We start from the raw sequence: 15,463 nt of genomic DNA, 5'->3' as shown, positions 1-15,463 counted from the left end.
TAACTCATCAGGGGTCTCCCCCTTTTTCTGTAATTTTGGGTTTAATCCACGGTTCTCCTCCGTTTCACCTGGTAGTTCCAACAATCCCGAGGTAGAGGTCGTTCATCGGGAACTGTGCACAGTCTGGGCCCAGGTTCAGAAGAACCTAGAGGCGTCCCAGAGCATACAAAAAACTCAGGCAGATAGAAGACGTTCTGCTAACCCCTTGTTTATGGTCGGGGATCTGGTGTGGCTATCGTCAACAAATTTGCGCCTTAAAGTCGCGTCCAAGAAGTTTGCTCCCCGGTTTATAGGGCCGTACAAGGCCATTGAAGTCCTCAATCCTGTCTCCTTCCGACTGGAGTTGCCCCCATCTTTTCGAGTACACGACGTGTTTCATGCCTTCCTCCTTAAACGCTGCTCCCCGTCCTTGGCTCCCTCGAGGAACCCTCCGGTCCCTGTTCTCACCCCTGAGGGGGTAGAATTCGAGGTGGCCAAGATTGTGGACAGCAGGATGGTCCAAAGCTCCCTCCAGTACCTGGTCCATTGGAGAGGATACGGGCCTGAGGAGAGGACTTGGGTACCCGCCCGGGATGTTCACGCTGGGATATTGGTCAGGAGGTTCCACCTTCGTTTCCCCAATAAACGATCTGCCAGGCACAGCTTCTGTGTCAACGCCCATAGGTAATCAGTCTGCACCTGCTTCTATGTCTGTGAGACTGACTCCATCTTCCACCACTCAGGATGGCAGGCTTAGGAGTGGGAGAGCCTATCACAGCCTGGCCAGACGGCTTGTTCACTACTCTCCTGCTCTGCGTTTGGTACCTCGTACACTCCTGGTTTGGCTCGGCTCGTTCACTACTCTTGTTGCTCACGGTGTTGCCGTGGGCAACTGCCCCATTTCCCTTAGCTTCTGTGTACCCTTGTCTGTTTGTCTGTCGTGCACTTATTGAGCATAGGTCCGTCGCCCAGTTGTACCCCGTCGCCTAGGGCGGGTCTTTGCAAGTAGGCAGGGACTGAGTGGCGGGTAGATTAGGGCTCACTTGTCTGTTTCCCTACCCCATCATTACAGTTGTGGTCAATGATTCCTACTCTGAATGGTCCCCGGTTATAAGTAAGTGGTGTACCCCAGGGTTCCGTGCTAGGACCACTATTATTCAACTTATTTATTAATGATATAGAGGATGGGATTAATAGCACTATTTCTATTTTTGCAGATGACACCAAGCTATGTAATATAGTTCAGTCTATGGAAGATGTTCGTGAATTGCAAGCGGATTTAAACAAACTAAGTGTTTGGGCATCCAGTTGGCAAATGAAGTTTAATGTAGATAAATGTAGTTATACATCTGGGTACCAACATCCTACATGCATCATATGTCCTAGCGGGAGCTTCACTGGATGTACTTATAAATCATAAACTAAATAACAGCACTTTACAAAGCATTAGTGAGGCCTCATCTAGAATATGCAGTTCAGTTCTGGGCTCCAGTTCATAGAAAGGATGCCCTGGAGTTGGAAAAAATACAAAGAAGGGCAACAAAGCTAATAAGGGGCATGGAGAATCTAAGTTATGAGGAAAGATTAAAAGAATTAAATCTATTTAGCCTTGAAAAAAGACGACTAAGGGGGGGGGGCATGATTAGGCAATGTAGCGCTCCGTCCGTCACGGGAACGGGGCAAGGTAAGTACAATCTTTTTTTTTAGGAGACTGTGTTGCACTATATACAAGGGGAGGGGGCTGTGTAGCGCTATATGCAGGGGGTGATTTCTGTGTAGCACCATACACAAGGGGAGGGGGCTGTGTGGCACTATATACAAGGGGAGGTTGGGGCTGTGTGGCACTATATACAAGGGGTGGGGGGATTGCTGTGTGGCAGTATATACAATCGGAGGGGGTATTGCTGTTTGGCAGAATATACAAGGGGAGGGGGATTGCTGTGTGGAGGTATATGCAAAGGGAGGGGGAATTGCTGTGTGGCAGTATATACAAGGGGAGGGGGGATTGCTGTGTGGCAGTATATACAAGGGGAGGGCGGCTGTGTGGCACTATATACAAGGGGAGGACGTCTGTGTGGCAGTATATACAAGGGGAGGGGGGATTGCTGTGTGGCAGTATATACAAGGGGAGTTGGGATTGCTGTGTGGCAGTAAATACAAGGGGAGGGGGATTGCGGTGTGGCAGTAAATACAAGAGGAGGGGGATTGCGGTGTGGCAGTATATACAAGGGGAGGGGGATTGCTGTTTGGCAGTATATACAAGGGGAGGGGGATTGCTGTGTGGCAGTATGTACAATGGGGCTGTGTGGCACTATATACAATGGGGGCTGTGTGTCACTATATACAACGGGAGCTGTGTGGCACTATATACAAGGGGGGCTGTGTGTGTATGTTTCTATTACAAGGCCAGCCGTAGTTCCACATAACAGATCCAGCCATAGTGCTCCAATACCATCTACAGTGTCCACATAAGAGTACCAACCAGAGAGCCACCATAACATTGCCAGACACAGTACACCTATACCCATGTCCACCACAATGCTCCCACAAAAGCCAGACAGTATAGACCCCATCAACATGGCAGCCACAGTCCTCCATACATCGAGATCTATAGGACCCCATCACCATGACAACCACAGTCCTCCATACATAAACATCTATAAGACCCCATCACCATGACAACCACAGTCCTCCATACATTAACATCTTTAGGACCTCCTCACCATGACAACCACAGTCCTCAATACATCATCATCTATAGGACCTCATCACCATGACAACCACAGTCCTCCATACATCAACATCTATAAGACTCCATCACCATGACAACCACAGTCCTTCATACAGTGACTCTGAGAATGACGCTGATTCTCCAAGATGGAGCAGATATAATTAGTTAAGTATGAAGACACATTCTGAATCCTAATAGCTCTTGCAGATCTCTGGACTAGTTGGGAATATGCGGGACTGGGGCACATGGGGAAGCACCCAGAATCTGGGGCAGTAGTGATGGAGCACAGACACTTGTGGACTCTGGTTATAGGTGCACTGACTATGGCTGCCAATGTTACGCCAATATAATATACAATATAGAAATAAGTTGGTCCCATATTTGGGGTAAAAAATGAAAATAGAGTTACTGCAAAGGCTCCAAACACGAATAATAACGTTACTGTAAAAAGAAAAAGGGGCAAATTTAGTGAAGCTGTCTAAAATAAAGCTGGCTTTGTTGACCATAGCAACCAATCAGAGCTCCCATTTTCTTAAACTTGTCTGGAGAAATGAAAAATGTTCTGTGATTGGTTGCCATGGGCAACAGGGCCAGTTTTTCTTTTTGAGTTTTGATCAATTTGCCCCAAAGTTTCTAAACCCATAAAAAAATTGCATATTATTTCTGTAATGTTGAACGACATAAAAAAAAAACAACAAAAAAGAAATATCGGAATAGTTTTGTTTTATTTTATTCCAAAATTAATTAATATGAATGAAATGCTATTTTATATGGACCACAAAATAATGGCCAAAAATTACAACTCATCCTGGAAAACATAAAGCATTATACAGCTGCCTCAATGAAAAAAGTTGTGGCTACAATATCAGGAGTTCAAAATAAATGCAGAGCACTTTGCTAAATCCTCTGTGATACAATGCTGTTACCCAAAACAACATGAAAAAGTCAAATGGGGGAAGGGGGGGGTGAACACTTTTTATTAGCACCATATAAGGCTCTGTTCACATCTGCGTTGGGGTCCCGTTCTGACGTTCCCGTCGGGGGTTTCCGTCAGAACGGGACCCTGAGCAGACACAAACTGACACCGATGGAAACCAGAGGTTTCCGTCTCCATCACCATTGATTTCAATGGTGACGGAGCCGGTGCCCGTGGTTTCCGTTTGCCTCTTTTGTGCACCAAACCCTTTGTTTTGCCGGAAGCGATAGAATAGTCGACTATGCTATTGCTTCCAGCAAAACTACTGATCCAGTGTACAAAATAGACAAACGGAAACCAGGGGCACCATTGAAATCAAAGGTGATGGAGACAGAAACCTCTGGTTTCCGTCTGTGTCAGTTTGTGTCTGTACATGGTGCCGTTCTGAAGGAAACCTCCGACAGGACGTCAGAACGGTACTCCAACGCAGATGTGAACAGAGCCTTACAGATGATCTTACATTGACTAGTGTGAAAAAAGACCCTGAAATGTCACTACATCAATGACTTGTATTCTGGGGTCTGTAATAGTAGAAATAAGTTCATAACTGATAGTAACCATGGCAGCTCCAGAGCAGAACTGACCTTACTGTGTCATCATGGTGACATCACTGAGCTATGATGTCACAGAGAGCTAAGAGGCTAGGAATTCCCCTGACAGCAGCAGTACTGACCTTACTGCGACATCATGATGACATCACTTAACTATGATGTCACAGAGAGATGATGAGAGGGTATAAATATTCCCCTGACAGTAGCCCGGTCTTTTTTTCTGTGAATTGACACAGAGTGCGATTTGTTGAATTATTGGCAACTTCTCACTGTTATGGAGATCAACGGATTGGGATTCTTCTCCATCCTCTTGGCCTTTTGGTGTGTAGCCTGGCTCTCTGCTAGCTACACACTGACTGTTATCAACAACCATGCCACACCACTGATGTACATCAGGTAAGATGGAGAATTACAAGACTCTTATTTTATAGTTTGGGTTTGGGAATGTATAAGGTAATTACTTAAATTAGGAGGAAATATCTTATGAACAAAATGGCTTTCATTACCCAGAGGGGCCGCAGGAGGACATAGAAACGCATCCCCTCATCCCCTCAGTCCTATAGATTATTATCAGACTGATGATTATTAAGATGAAACAATTCTGTCCATTTTTCGATATTATTTAACATTGACCTTTTTCTTTTCTGTTTTACAGTGAAGCGGGAAATTATTTTCCCGAAAATATCCTGTTTATCATAGGATTCGAAGGAATGGCCATTGCCTGTAAGTAAATATCACGGAAGTGATTATAATATTTTTCTACTTCTGGGGGATGGCGGGTTATTATACAATGGCTTATATCTGATTATATTACTCTGGGGTCAATCCTACATTTATTTTTACAAAAATGTGTTTACTATGGCAGTGAGAGATGCAGGCTGGTTGCTAGGGAACATTGCCAGACAAGACTGTGGTTGATAGGTAGTGTATCCCTAGCAACCAGTCAGTCATAACTCAGACTAGGCATCAGTCGCACCCTGCCATCCCCATCTCAGCCTGTAGTAGTAATCAGATTTTTCTAAAAAAAATATATATAGTTTTGTTATTAGCAATTGATAGATAATTGTTTGGATTAGACGATGCTGATAAATGTTTCGGTCCATTATTGAAGGTTTCTTGTTGGGTTTAGTGCTTGATCCACGCTTCATAGATGTTATTAGGTTGTTTTACACGTGGTAGAGAATTTATTCGGCTCATTTGCTCTTTTTCAGCTCTGGGTCTGATGTTTCTACATTATAAGTTCATCATGCTCCATGCTGAAGCCTTTGGGGCTCATCAGGCCTTGATTCAAAAGATCCTCCTGGCAATTGGATGGTCATCATGCGGCAATATAGTCGTAATGGCTGTATTTTCAGTAAGTTAATAAATGTTATTCTTTAAATAGGTAGCTGAACCGCTGGTGGCCACGATAGGTGGTTATCACCGGGTGGCCACACACTAATGTGGTATTACTTGGTTTATTTAAATGTATGGGTTACCATATAATCGATGGGTGCCCTGAGTCCTTCAGAGCGGGAGACATCATTTTGTTAGCAGCTTTCCGCTCTGGCTAATAGAAAGGAGACCGAAGCAGGAGACCCTCCGTCTATGACGTTCATATACACTAATAGTGCATCCTCATTGGACAACATGATGTTTTATTCTCCATTCATGTCTAAAGCTAAACTAAGAATTCTGCTGCTTTTATGTGGCCATAGAGCATTGCATTGTGGGAGCTTAGATGATAGAGCTCAGCTGCCAGGTCACATGACTGACAGTGGGGTGGAGCGAAACTGCTGTCTGTTTCCAAGGCAACTAACAGGATTTTAATAGCAGCCATGCAGAAATGTCAACCTGGAAAAGCCCTTCAAATGGTAATACTCGAGCAGCGGATCGAGGCAAAAATAGGAATCACCTTTTTGTGCGGTGTTGCTTTTATTGAGGGGTATGGCTAAATATATTCAAACCCTCTAATATATTAATATCAGACCCCAGACCCCCTAAATACATTTAGACCCTCTATATTAAAATCAGACCCCAGATCTCCTAAATATATTCAGTTCCCAGACCAGACCCCAAAAATATATACAGTCTTCAAACCAGAGGGGTTATCTGGGACTTTTAAAAAGCAGTAGGGCAGGGGATGTTATACAATAAAAAACTATGAAATACCCACCCTGTGAAGTGCCCTCCGCTCAAGTGCTGAGGCCCCGCTCTTCGCTGCTGCGGTCCCGGAAGCTCCTGCAGTGGTCGCATGCCATTCATCGATCTCGGGATGCACGTGACCACTTCAACGGCAGAGACTGGGGCATCAGTGCTGAAGAGTGAGGGCAGTTCAGAGAGTGAGTATCAAGTTTAGTGGTGCCCAAAGCTGAGAGCAAGAGCCGGCAGCTAGAAGAATAAGAATACATACCGTTTTTTTCTTTGTTTGTTTTTTTATTGCTCCTGCACCCTTTTTTTTTAGCTATCATCTCCGGGAACTGAGTGAAACTATATATCACTAGGTGACTGGATGACGTAGGCTAAAAGTAGGGTGGCTCACAGTTTTACCAGAAGAGTTGACATCCTTGGCTATGATATAAATAGAGAAAATTACTTGTATTTCTATAAATCGTATGGGCACTTTATCCATTAAATCTCTGGGGTTATTATGTGAAAACGTCATTGATGATTTATTTGAAAATTAGTTATTGATTCCGTAACAAATTTCTGCTTGTTTTCTAGACCGACGCTTTTCCAATAACTCACCGGCTTAGCTCTTTCATCGCATTTGGACTTGGTGGTATCTACAACCTTTGGCAGTCCATACTCCTCTACAAAGTTCCAGGAAGCCGAAGAGTCATCAGCCATTTTAGAACAGCGTCTTGTATCATGGCCCTGACCTTAGTAGTTTCATGTATCCTTTCTTAAATAATATTAACACAATGGAATCCAACCGTCCTTGTCTTTAGGTTCACATTTAGAAAACACCAGATCCCGAGGTGATCATTTCCCTTAATTTTCTGATCTTGGTCGTCAGATGGCGACATGCTGATATAACACAGTGTCATCTGGTAACATTGTTCAGCTTCTTGCAGGAAGATACTGAATAGAAACAGCGGTACTGTCATTGTTATATATGTATTGTATTAACATTTATCTTACATAAAAGTGTAGTAAATCCTATAAGACACATAATAAACGTTATTTTCCTATATAATAAATTACCAGACATTGGAAGTAGGGTATCAGTATACACCCACCTGTGCGCTGGAGATGAATGTCTAAAGGTATGTACAGTATATTTCATAGATAATATCAAGTTATTGACATGCTGAGCCACTGGTACAAACCAGTGGATGGAAAATTTCTTTAATCCGGCATTAATGAAATTATCAAAAATTGTGGATCATTGGATAGATTTTATTTGTACACCTAGAATCAGTTCTATAGGAATACAATTGGACCCATAAACTTTGTGCTCATTCTCAGCACCATGGTGATCGTGACATCCATAATGTAATGGATGTGATGTCATGTACATGACAATGGGTCAGGTCTGTTTTGGCCTCGCCGTCAGACACATGACTCCATGCAATTAACATGAATGCAGCAAAACCTTAGACACGGCGGAAAGCTCTTGTTTTGTGCAATTTTTTCTATATTAATTTTGATATTTTTTCACAGATCAGTGAAATGACAGCAAAAATTATAGAGTGGTCGACGTTGGTCCTCATTCTGGTGAATGTATTGAGCTACTATCATAATATGCAGGTCACTAGACGTAACCTCATTATCACCTCTTATACCAGACCTTGTAATAACATTATTATTCATCTCTACAATCATGGGGTTTATAATGTGGATATGTGTTTCTTTTCTTAGAGTCTATCTATTACAATTACCTGGAAAAGCTTCACCCTCTCCAAGAGGGAGAAGGACCAGGACTCTGGAGTATAAAGAGGACCCTCATGGGCGGTGATGTGAGACCACACACCCCAAACCACAATTACACAAGATCCAGCCCTAATCTTTCATGTTGGACCTGACAAAAATAAAAATAAAGGTGAGGTTAATATGTTGTATGTTGTAAATCACATGTATATAGATGACAGGTAGAGAATATCCAATATCCAACCCAACCACTATTAAAAGGGTATCCCCCCCCCCCCCCCCCGCATAAATATGAGAAAATAACCAGATGTAGAGGAGCTAAATATGTCGTTTCATTCTGGGGCTGCATATTTTCAGCACCCTGACAATGACGAAGCAGTAGGATTACCACCAGTCATATTATAATAGACCACAGATAACATGGTATTTTATAATGAGTCCACTATCCCACCCCCTGCCCCCTTAGACCTTGCCCAGATAATGGAGCACTGTGAGAGTTATGTGGTATTATATTGCCCTCTGAAGTAATGCAGATCCTTGAATAGAGGCAGAAACTAGATTGGGGGGCGACAACGATGACTACCACCACTGGGTTTAGCTGTTATGGTCACTACTGTCTCCATTACCATGTAAAAAAATATATAGATGTTTTTTCAAATATTAGAAGATTTGTCCATATAGTTACAGGTTTACTTTCCATTTTTTCTAGTATTCTACAGGCGAGGTGGAATGGAATGGCACGTCACAGCGACCAAGAGATGGCGACCAAGTGCCAAGAAATCCACCACCTCCAAGCTTTCTCCTAAATATCATCTTACATCACGGAGAAAGATTTATAAGAACTGTTTATGACCAGCAGACCCTACAGCGAGTTGGAATGGCACGTCACAGCCGAGCAGGAACATCTCAAACTGCAGAGGCTCCAGAAATACAACCAAGTGCCAAGACATCCACCACCTCCAATCTTTCTCCTAAAAATATCTTACATCAGGGAGAAAGAACTAAAAGAACTGTTTATGACCAGTGGACTTTACAATAAGGTGGAACGGCACGTTACAGCCGAGCAGGAAAATCTCAAACTTCAAAGGGTCTAGAAATGCAACCAAGTGCTAAAACATCCACCAGCACCAACCTTTTCCCCATAAATCATCTTACAATGGGGAGAATAAACTAAAAGAACCGTTTAAAAACAATGGACCCTACAGCAAGGTTGAATGGCACGTCACAGTCAAGTAGTAACTACTGTGGGAACATCCTAAACTGCTTAATTCAAGAGATGGCGACCAAATATCATCTTACATCATGGAGAAAGAACTACAAGAACTATTTATGTCCAGTAGACCCTACAACGAACTGCAATGGCACGTCACAACCAAGCAGGAACATCCTAAACTGCGGAGGCTCCAGAAATATAACCAAGTGCCAAGACAACCACCGGCACCAACCTTTCTCCCAAATATCCTACAACAAGGAGAAAGAAGTAGGGGACTGTTTACTATCCTCATGGTCCTTGTTTGTTGGCTTATAAAACAGTTTAATAAAGTAATTTTACTTATTTCTACCACCTAAAACGTGTTATTGTCTTCATTACTTTCAATAATAATTATACTAATATAATATATATACACCACCGTTCAAAAGTTTGGGGTCACCCAGACAATTTTGTGTTTTCCATGAAAACTAAAAGAAACAAATGTGCTTGAGGCACACTGAGAGCCAATTTCCCAACTGCTGACTTGTGTTGTTAAAAAATAACTTTTATTAATTTTGCCACTAAGAATGTCCATATGGACATGAACAATAAACACGAACGGTTAAAAGTTGTAGCCTCAGTTGCTTTAGCACACGCTGTGATTACATTCTATCTGTATATATTATCAGACAGAGCATAGAGTGCCAGAATCCATCAGGTGACAGGTCAGCAGCTGCAGACTGCCGAGCTATGTCAAGTTCAGAGTTAAATTCAAAGTAATGAGCGTGCTGGGATTGCTAGTCAAACCAGGCTGTTTAAAACAATTGATTTAGCCCCCCCGTCATGTTTCGCTGTCAACACAGCATCCTCAGGGGATCAAAACGGGGCTAGTGAGCGCGCGTACATATTGTTACTTCCTTTAAAGACTTCGATTTTGCAAAACACAGGATTCACCTGTGTCGGGACCAATAGGATCTCTATTTGGAGGACGAGACTCCACATCTCCAGATTGGCATAAGTGTTACCCAATGTGGGGGCCGTGTGTATGCGGCCAATCGGAATGCGCACAGTGCGCATGGGCACTGGATTCAAAGTTGGACTTAGTCATTTTCAGGTTTGTCAAGAGATTTTGTTTATGTCAGCGGCGCATGCGTGTATTGCATCTGGCTCGACTTAGTCGATTTATGCCATATTGCAATAATAACAGATGCGCATGACTGGGCCACCCGAGGACCTGCAAGAGGCAACCTCCATATTATATGATTGGCGTGTGAATTCGCCAGTGTGAAAAAGGCTGTGCAACCAATTAAGGTGCGCCAGATGCGCATGGGCATCAACTTCACGGCTGGACATAGACGATTTTATCACTCTTTTGGTTCTTTTTGTGGCGCATGCGCATATCCCGATCAGTTGAACTTGGTCAATTTTGACATTTGTAGGGCTATTTGTGCGCATGTCTCAACTCTTAGAAGTTTTAGTGAGAATGCATGAAACAGACCTGCGCGTTACGATCATAGAAGGACTTAGACAAAATTTGTAGTGAGGGAATAGATATACAGTGGTCTAGGCATGTACCTCTCACAGCTTGACTTAGCAAGGTCCTATGGATATCTGGATAAGTGCGCATGTCTGGGCACTCAGAAGATGCAGCAACGGGAGATCAGATGAAAATAAGGTATGTGTTCCCTTATAAATGTATATTGTCCACACTATGAATTAGTGTATAGAATTTATGTCCAGTGCCTATATTAGTCCAATGACTATATAGGTCCTATATATTGGTTCACTTAGGGAAGAACGAAGAAAAAGGAAAGACTCGTAGTCCAGGAGGACAATTACGACATATAGGTAAAGTGTATAGAGATATCTTGTCGTTTTTAAATAAAGATGTAAATAATCGTTTTAGTTACATAGCAATTAATAGTATATAGTAAGTCATATATCTGACATTATGAGTCGGTGTAAGGCAAAGGGACTATAGAAAAGCTACAAAAGTGAAGCCCTCATTTAGTCCATTAGGGCTTAGGGATCCAAGCCTATGGATCCACTTGGCTTCTTCTTGCAAGAGTGTTTATGTTCCATGAAAACTCACACTTATATTTATCAAATGAGATGCAAAATGACTATAAAATATAGTCAAGACATTGACAAGGTTAGAAATAATGATTTTTATTTCAAATAATAATTTTTTCCTCCAAACTTTGCTTTCGTCAAAGAATGCTCCATTTGCAGCAATTACAGCATTGCAGACCTTTGGCATTCTATCTGTTAATTTGCTGAGGTAATCGGGAGAAATTTCACCCCGTGCTTCCAGAAGCCCCTCCCACAAGTTGGATTGGCTTGATGGGCACTTCTTGTGTACCATACGGTCAAGCTGCTCCCACAACAGCTCTAAGGGGTTGAGATCTGGTGATTGCGCTGGCCACTCCATTACAGATAGAATACCAGCTGCCTGCTTCTTCCCTAAATAGTTCTTGCATAATTTGAAGGTGTGCTTTGGGTCATTGTCCTGTTGTAGGATGAAATTGGCTCCAATCAAACGCTATCCACAGGGTATGGCGTTGCGTTGCAAAATGGAGTGATAGCCTTCCTTATTCAAAATCCCTTTTACCATGTACAAATCTCCCACTTTACCAGCACCAAAGCAACCCCAGACCATCACATTACCTCCACCATGCTTGACAGATGGCGTCAGGCACTCTTCCAGCATCTTTTCAGTTGTTCTGCGCCTCACAAATGTTCTGTGTGATCCAAACACCTCAAACTTCGATTTGTCTGTCCATAACACTTTTTTCCAATCTTCCTCTGTCCAATGTCTGAGCTTTTGCCCATATTAATCTTTTCCTTTTATTAGCCAGTCTCAGATATGGCTTTTTCTTTGCCACTCTGCCCTGAAGGCCAGCATCCCGGAGTCGCCTCTTCTCTGTAGACGCTGACACTGGCGTTTTGTGTGTACTATTTAATGAAGCTACCAGTTGAGGACCTGTGAGGTGTCTCTTTCAGAAACTAGAGACTCTAATGTACTTGTCTTGTTGCTCAGTTGTGCAGCGGGGCCCCCCACTTCTCTTTCTACTCTGGTTAGAGCCTGTGTGTTCTGTCCTCTGAAGGGAGTAGTACACACCGTTGTAGGAAATCTTCAGTTTCTTGGCAATTTCTTGCATGGAATAGCCTTCATTTCTAAGAACAAGAATAGACTGTCGAGTTTCGCATGAAAGCTCTCTTTTTCTAGCCATTTTGAGAGTTTAATCGAACCCACAAATGTAATGCTCCAGATTCTCAACTAGCTCAAAGGAAGGTCAGTTTTATAGTTCCTCTAAACAGCAAAACTGTTTACAGCGGTGCTAACATAATTGCACAAGTGTTTTCAAGTGTTTTCTAATCATCTATTAGCCTTCTAATACAGTTAGCAAACACAATGTATCATTAGAACACTGGAGTGATGGTTGCTGGAAATGGGCCTCTATACACCTATATAGATATTGCATTAAAAAAAAGACGTTTGCAGCTAGAATAGTCATATAGCACATTAACAATGTATAGAGTGTATTTCTGATTAATTTAATGTTATCTTCATTGAAAAAAACTGTGCTTTTCTTGCAAAAATAAGGAAATTTCTAAGTGACCCTAAACTTTTGAACGGTAGTGTGTATATATATATATATATATATATATATATATACAGGGGCGTAGCTAGGGGGGGGCAAGCGGGGCATGTGCCCCGGGCGCAGTTCAGAGGGGGGCGCCAGCGCCCCCTCCTCCTGCACTATAATTGTACCTGTGTCGCAAGGACACAGGTACAATTAGAAGCAATGAATGACCGGGCACTTTCCGTGCCCGGCCATTCAGTGCCTCTCCACGAATGAAGCGACTGGTACCTTTTGTACCACTGACGCTTCCGTCGATGAAAGGCGCTGACTGACTGGCAGGGAAAGTCATCCTGCCCAGCCAATCAGCGCCTTTCATAGACGCTGTGTTCAACCCCCTGGAGACCTGCGCAGAAGAGAGCAGGTCTCCATGGCTGCCGGACGGCGTGGGAGCGGGAATAAGGTGAGTTTGAAATTATTATTTATTTTTTTTTTTTTAATTGTAATAGAAGTGTGTCTGTATCTGCGGGGGAGGGGACTTTGTCTACACGGGGGACTTTATCTACGGGGGGTGTCTATCTACAGGGGGACTATATCTACAGGGCTGGGCTATATACAGGGGGACTATATCTACAGGGCTGGGCTATATACAGGGGGACTATATCTATAGGGCTGGGCTATATACAGGGGGACTATATCTGCTGGGCTATATACAGGGGGACTATATCTACAGGGGGGCTATTTACAGGGGGGCTATATCTACAGGGGGGCTATATACAGGGGGGCTATATCTACAGGGGTGTCTATCTACAGGGGGACTATATCTACAGGGCTGGGCTATATACAGGGGGACTATATCTACAGGGCTGGGCTATATACAGGGGGACTATATCTGCTGGGCTATATACAGGGGGACTATATCTACAGGGCTGGGCTATATACAGGGGGACTATATCTACAGGGCTGGGCTATATACAGGGGGACTATATCTGCTGGGCTATATACAGGAGGACTATATCTACAGGGGGACTATATCTACAGGGCTGGGCTATATACAGGGGGGCTATATACTGGAGTGGGCTGTCTATAGAGCACCATATACAGGGGTGGGCTATATAGTATATAGCCCACCCCTGTATATGGTGCTCTATAGACAGCCCACTCCAGTATATAGCCCCCCCTGTAGATATAGTCGCCCTGTATATAGCCCAGCCCTGTAGATATAGCCCCCTGTTGATATATTCCCCCTGTATATAGCCCACCCCTGTATATAGCCCCCCTCTGTAGATATAGCCCCCCTGTGTATAGCCCACCCCTGTATATATAGCCCCCCTGTATATAGCCCCCAGTATATAGCCCCCTGTAGATATAGCCCACCCCTGTATATGATGCTCCATAGATAGCCCACCCCAGTATATAGCCCCCCCTGTAGATATAGTCGCCCTGTATATAGCCCAGCCCTGTAGATTTTACCCCCTGTAGATATATTCCCCCTGTATATAGCCCACCCCTGTATATAGCCCACCCCTGTATATAGCCCCCCTGTGTATAGCCCCCCTCTGTAGATATAACCCCCCTGTGTATAGCCCACCCCTGTATATATAGCCCCCCTGTATATATAGCCCCCCTGTATTAGCCCCCCTGTGTATATTCCAGCTCTGTAGATATAGCCCAGCCCTGTAGATATAGCCCAGCCCTGTAGATATAGCCCAGCCCTGTAGATATGGTCCCCCTGTAGATAGCCCACCCCTGTATATAGTCCCCCTGTAGATATAGCCCACCCCTGTATATAGTCCCCCTGTAGATATAGCCCACCCCTGTATATAGTATCTCACAAATAGCTCCCCCCTATAGTGCTCCACAGAAAGCCCACCCCTGTATATAGCCCCATTGTACATATAGTCCACCCCTGTATATAGTGCTCCACAGTTAGCCCACCCTTGTATATAGTATATACAGGGGTGGGCTATCTGTAGAGCTCTATATACAGGGGTGGGCTATATCTACAGGAGGCTATATACAGGGGTGGGCTATCTGTAGAGCACTATAGGGGGAGTTATTTGTGGGACACTATACAGGGGTGGTCTGTATGGGGGCACTATCTACAGGGGCTCTATGGCAGGCAATATCTACAGGGGGCTCTGGCAGGCACTATATACAGGGGGCACAGTGTGTGTGTGTGGGACACGGTGTATGGTGCTATTATAATTAGAGGTGCAGTGTATGGTGCTATTATATTTAGGGGCGTAGTGTGTGGTATAATGATAACTTTATATTTATTTATAGGTGTAGAAATGTTGGAAAAGTGAGAAGCTGAAGAAGACATCTGAGCAGCAAACTGCAGAAATGGGCTGTGACCGGGAGAAGTCATCATAGAGGTCTGGACCGGATGTAGAAAAAGAACTAGAATCTGAGACATCACCGGTGAGTTACTTAATGTAAATGTTTATTCTGCCTCTAATCAGCACTGTAGTCACTGTATGATCTGCAGCGAGATGATGGGTGATATGATTATGATAGGATTTATTTTTGTGAAACGGCATCTCCCAGCATATTCTTACCATTGTTCGGGCTATGCTGGGAGCTGTAGTTTTACGC

The 15,463-nt window shown here is 43.6% G+C and overlaps 1 protein-coding gene across 1 annotated transcript; it reads left to right on the top strand.

The window, feature by feature from the left end:
• Nucleotides 1-4,401: 4,401 nt before the first annotated feature.
• LOC142652458 (DNA damage-regulated autophagy modulator protein 1-like) lies at nt 4,402-8,016 on the top strand. Its single transcript, XM_075828094.1, has 7 exons — nt 4,402-4,633; nt 4,893-4,960; nt 5,449-5,591; nt 6,941-7,112; nt 7,427-7,485; nt 7,883-7,969; nt 8,008-8,016. The coding sequence occupies exons 1-7, from the start codon at nt 4,512-4,514 to the stop codon at nt 8,014-8,016; spliced, it is 660 nt and encodes a 219-aa protein (XP_075684209.1). The 5' UTR covers nt 4,402-4,511.
• The last annotated feature ends 7,447 nt before the right edge of the window (nt 8,017-15,463 follow it).

This window comes from Rhinoderma darwinii, chromosome 5, assembly GCF_050947455.1.
Source record: "Rhinoderma darwinii isolate aRhiDar2 chromosome 5, aRhiDar2.hap1, whole genome shotgun sequence".
NCBI classification, from domain to species: Eukaryota; Metazoa; Chordata; class Amphibia; order Anura; family Rhinodermatidae; genus Rhinoderma; species Rhinoderma darwinii.
This window is presented reverse-complemented; position numbering and strand designations above follow the sequence as displayed.

Excerpts from the sequence above, each read along its gene's own strand:
- LOC142652458 (XM_075828094.1), top strand. The coding sequence starts at position 4,512 with ATGGAGATCAACGGATTGGGATTCTTCTCCATCCTCTTGGCCTTTTGG. Across the intron at positions 7,113-7,426 it reads CCTGACCTTAGTAGTTTCAT|ACATTGGAAGTAGGGTATCA; the intron begins GTATCCTTTCTT and ends ATAAATTACCAG. Across the intron at positions 7,486-7,882 it reads CTGGAGATGAATGTCTAAAG|ATCAGTGAAATGACAGCAAA; the intron begins GTATGTACAGTA and ends ATTTTTTCACAG.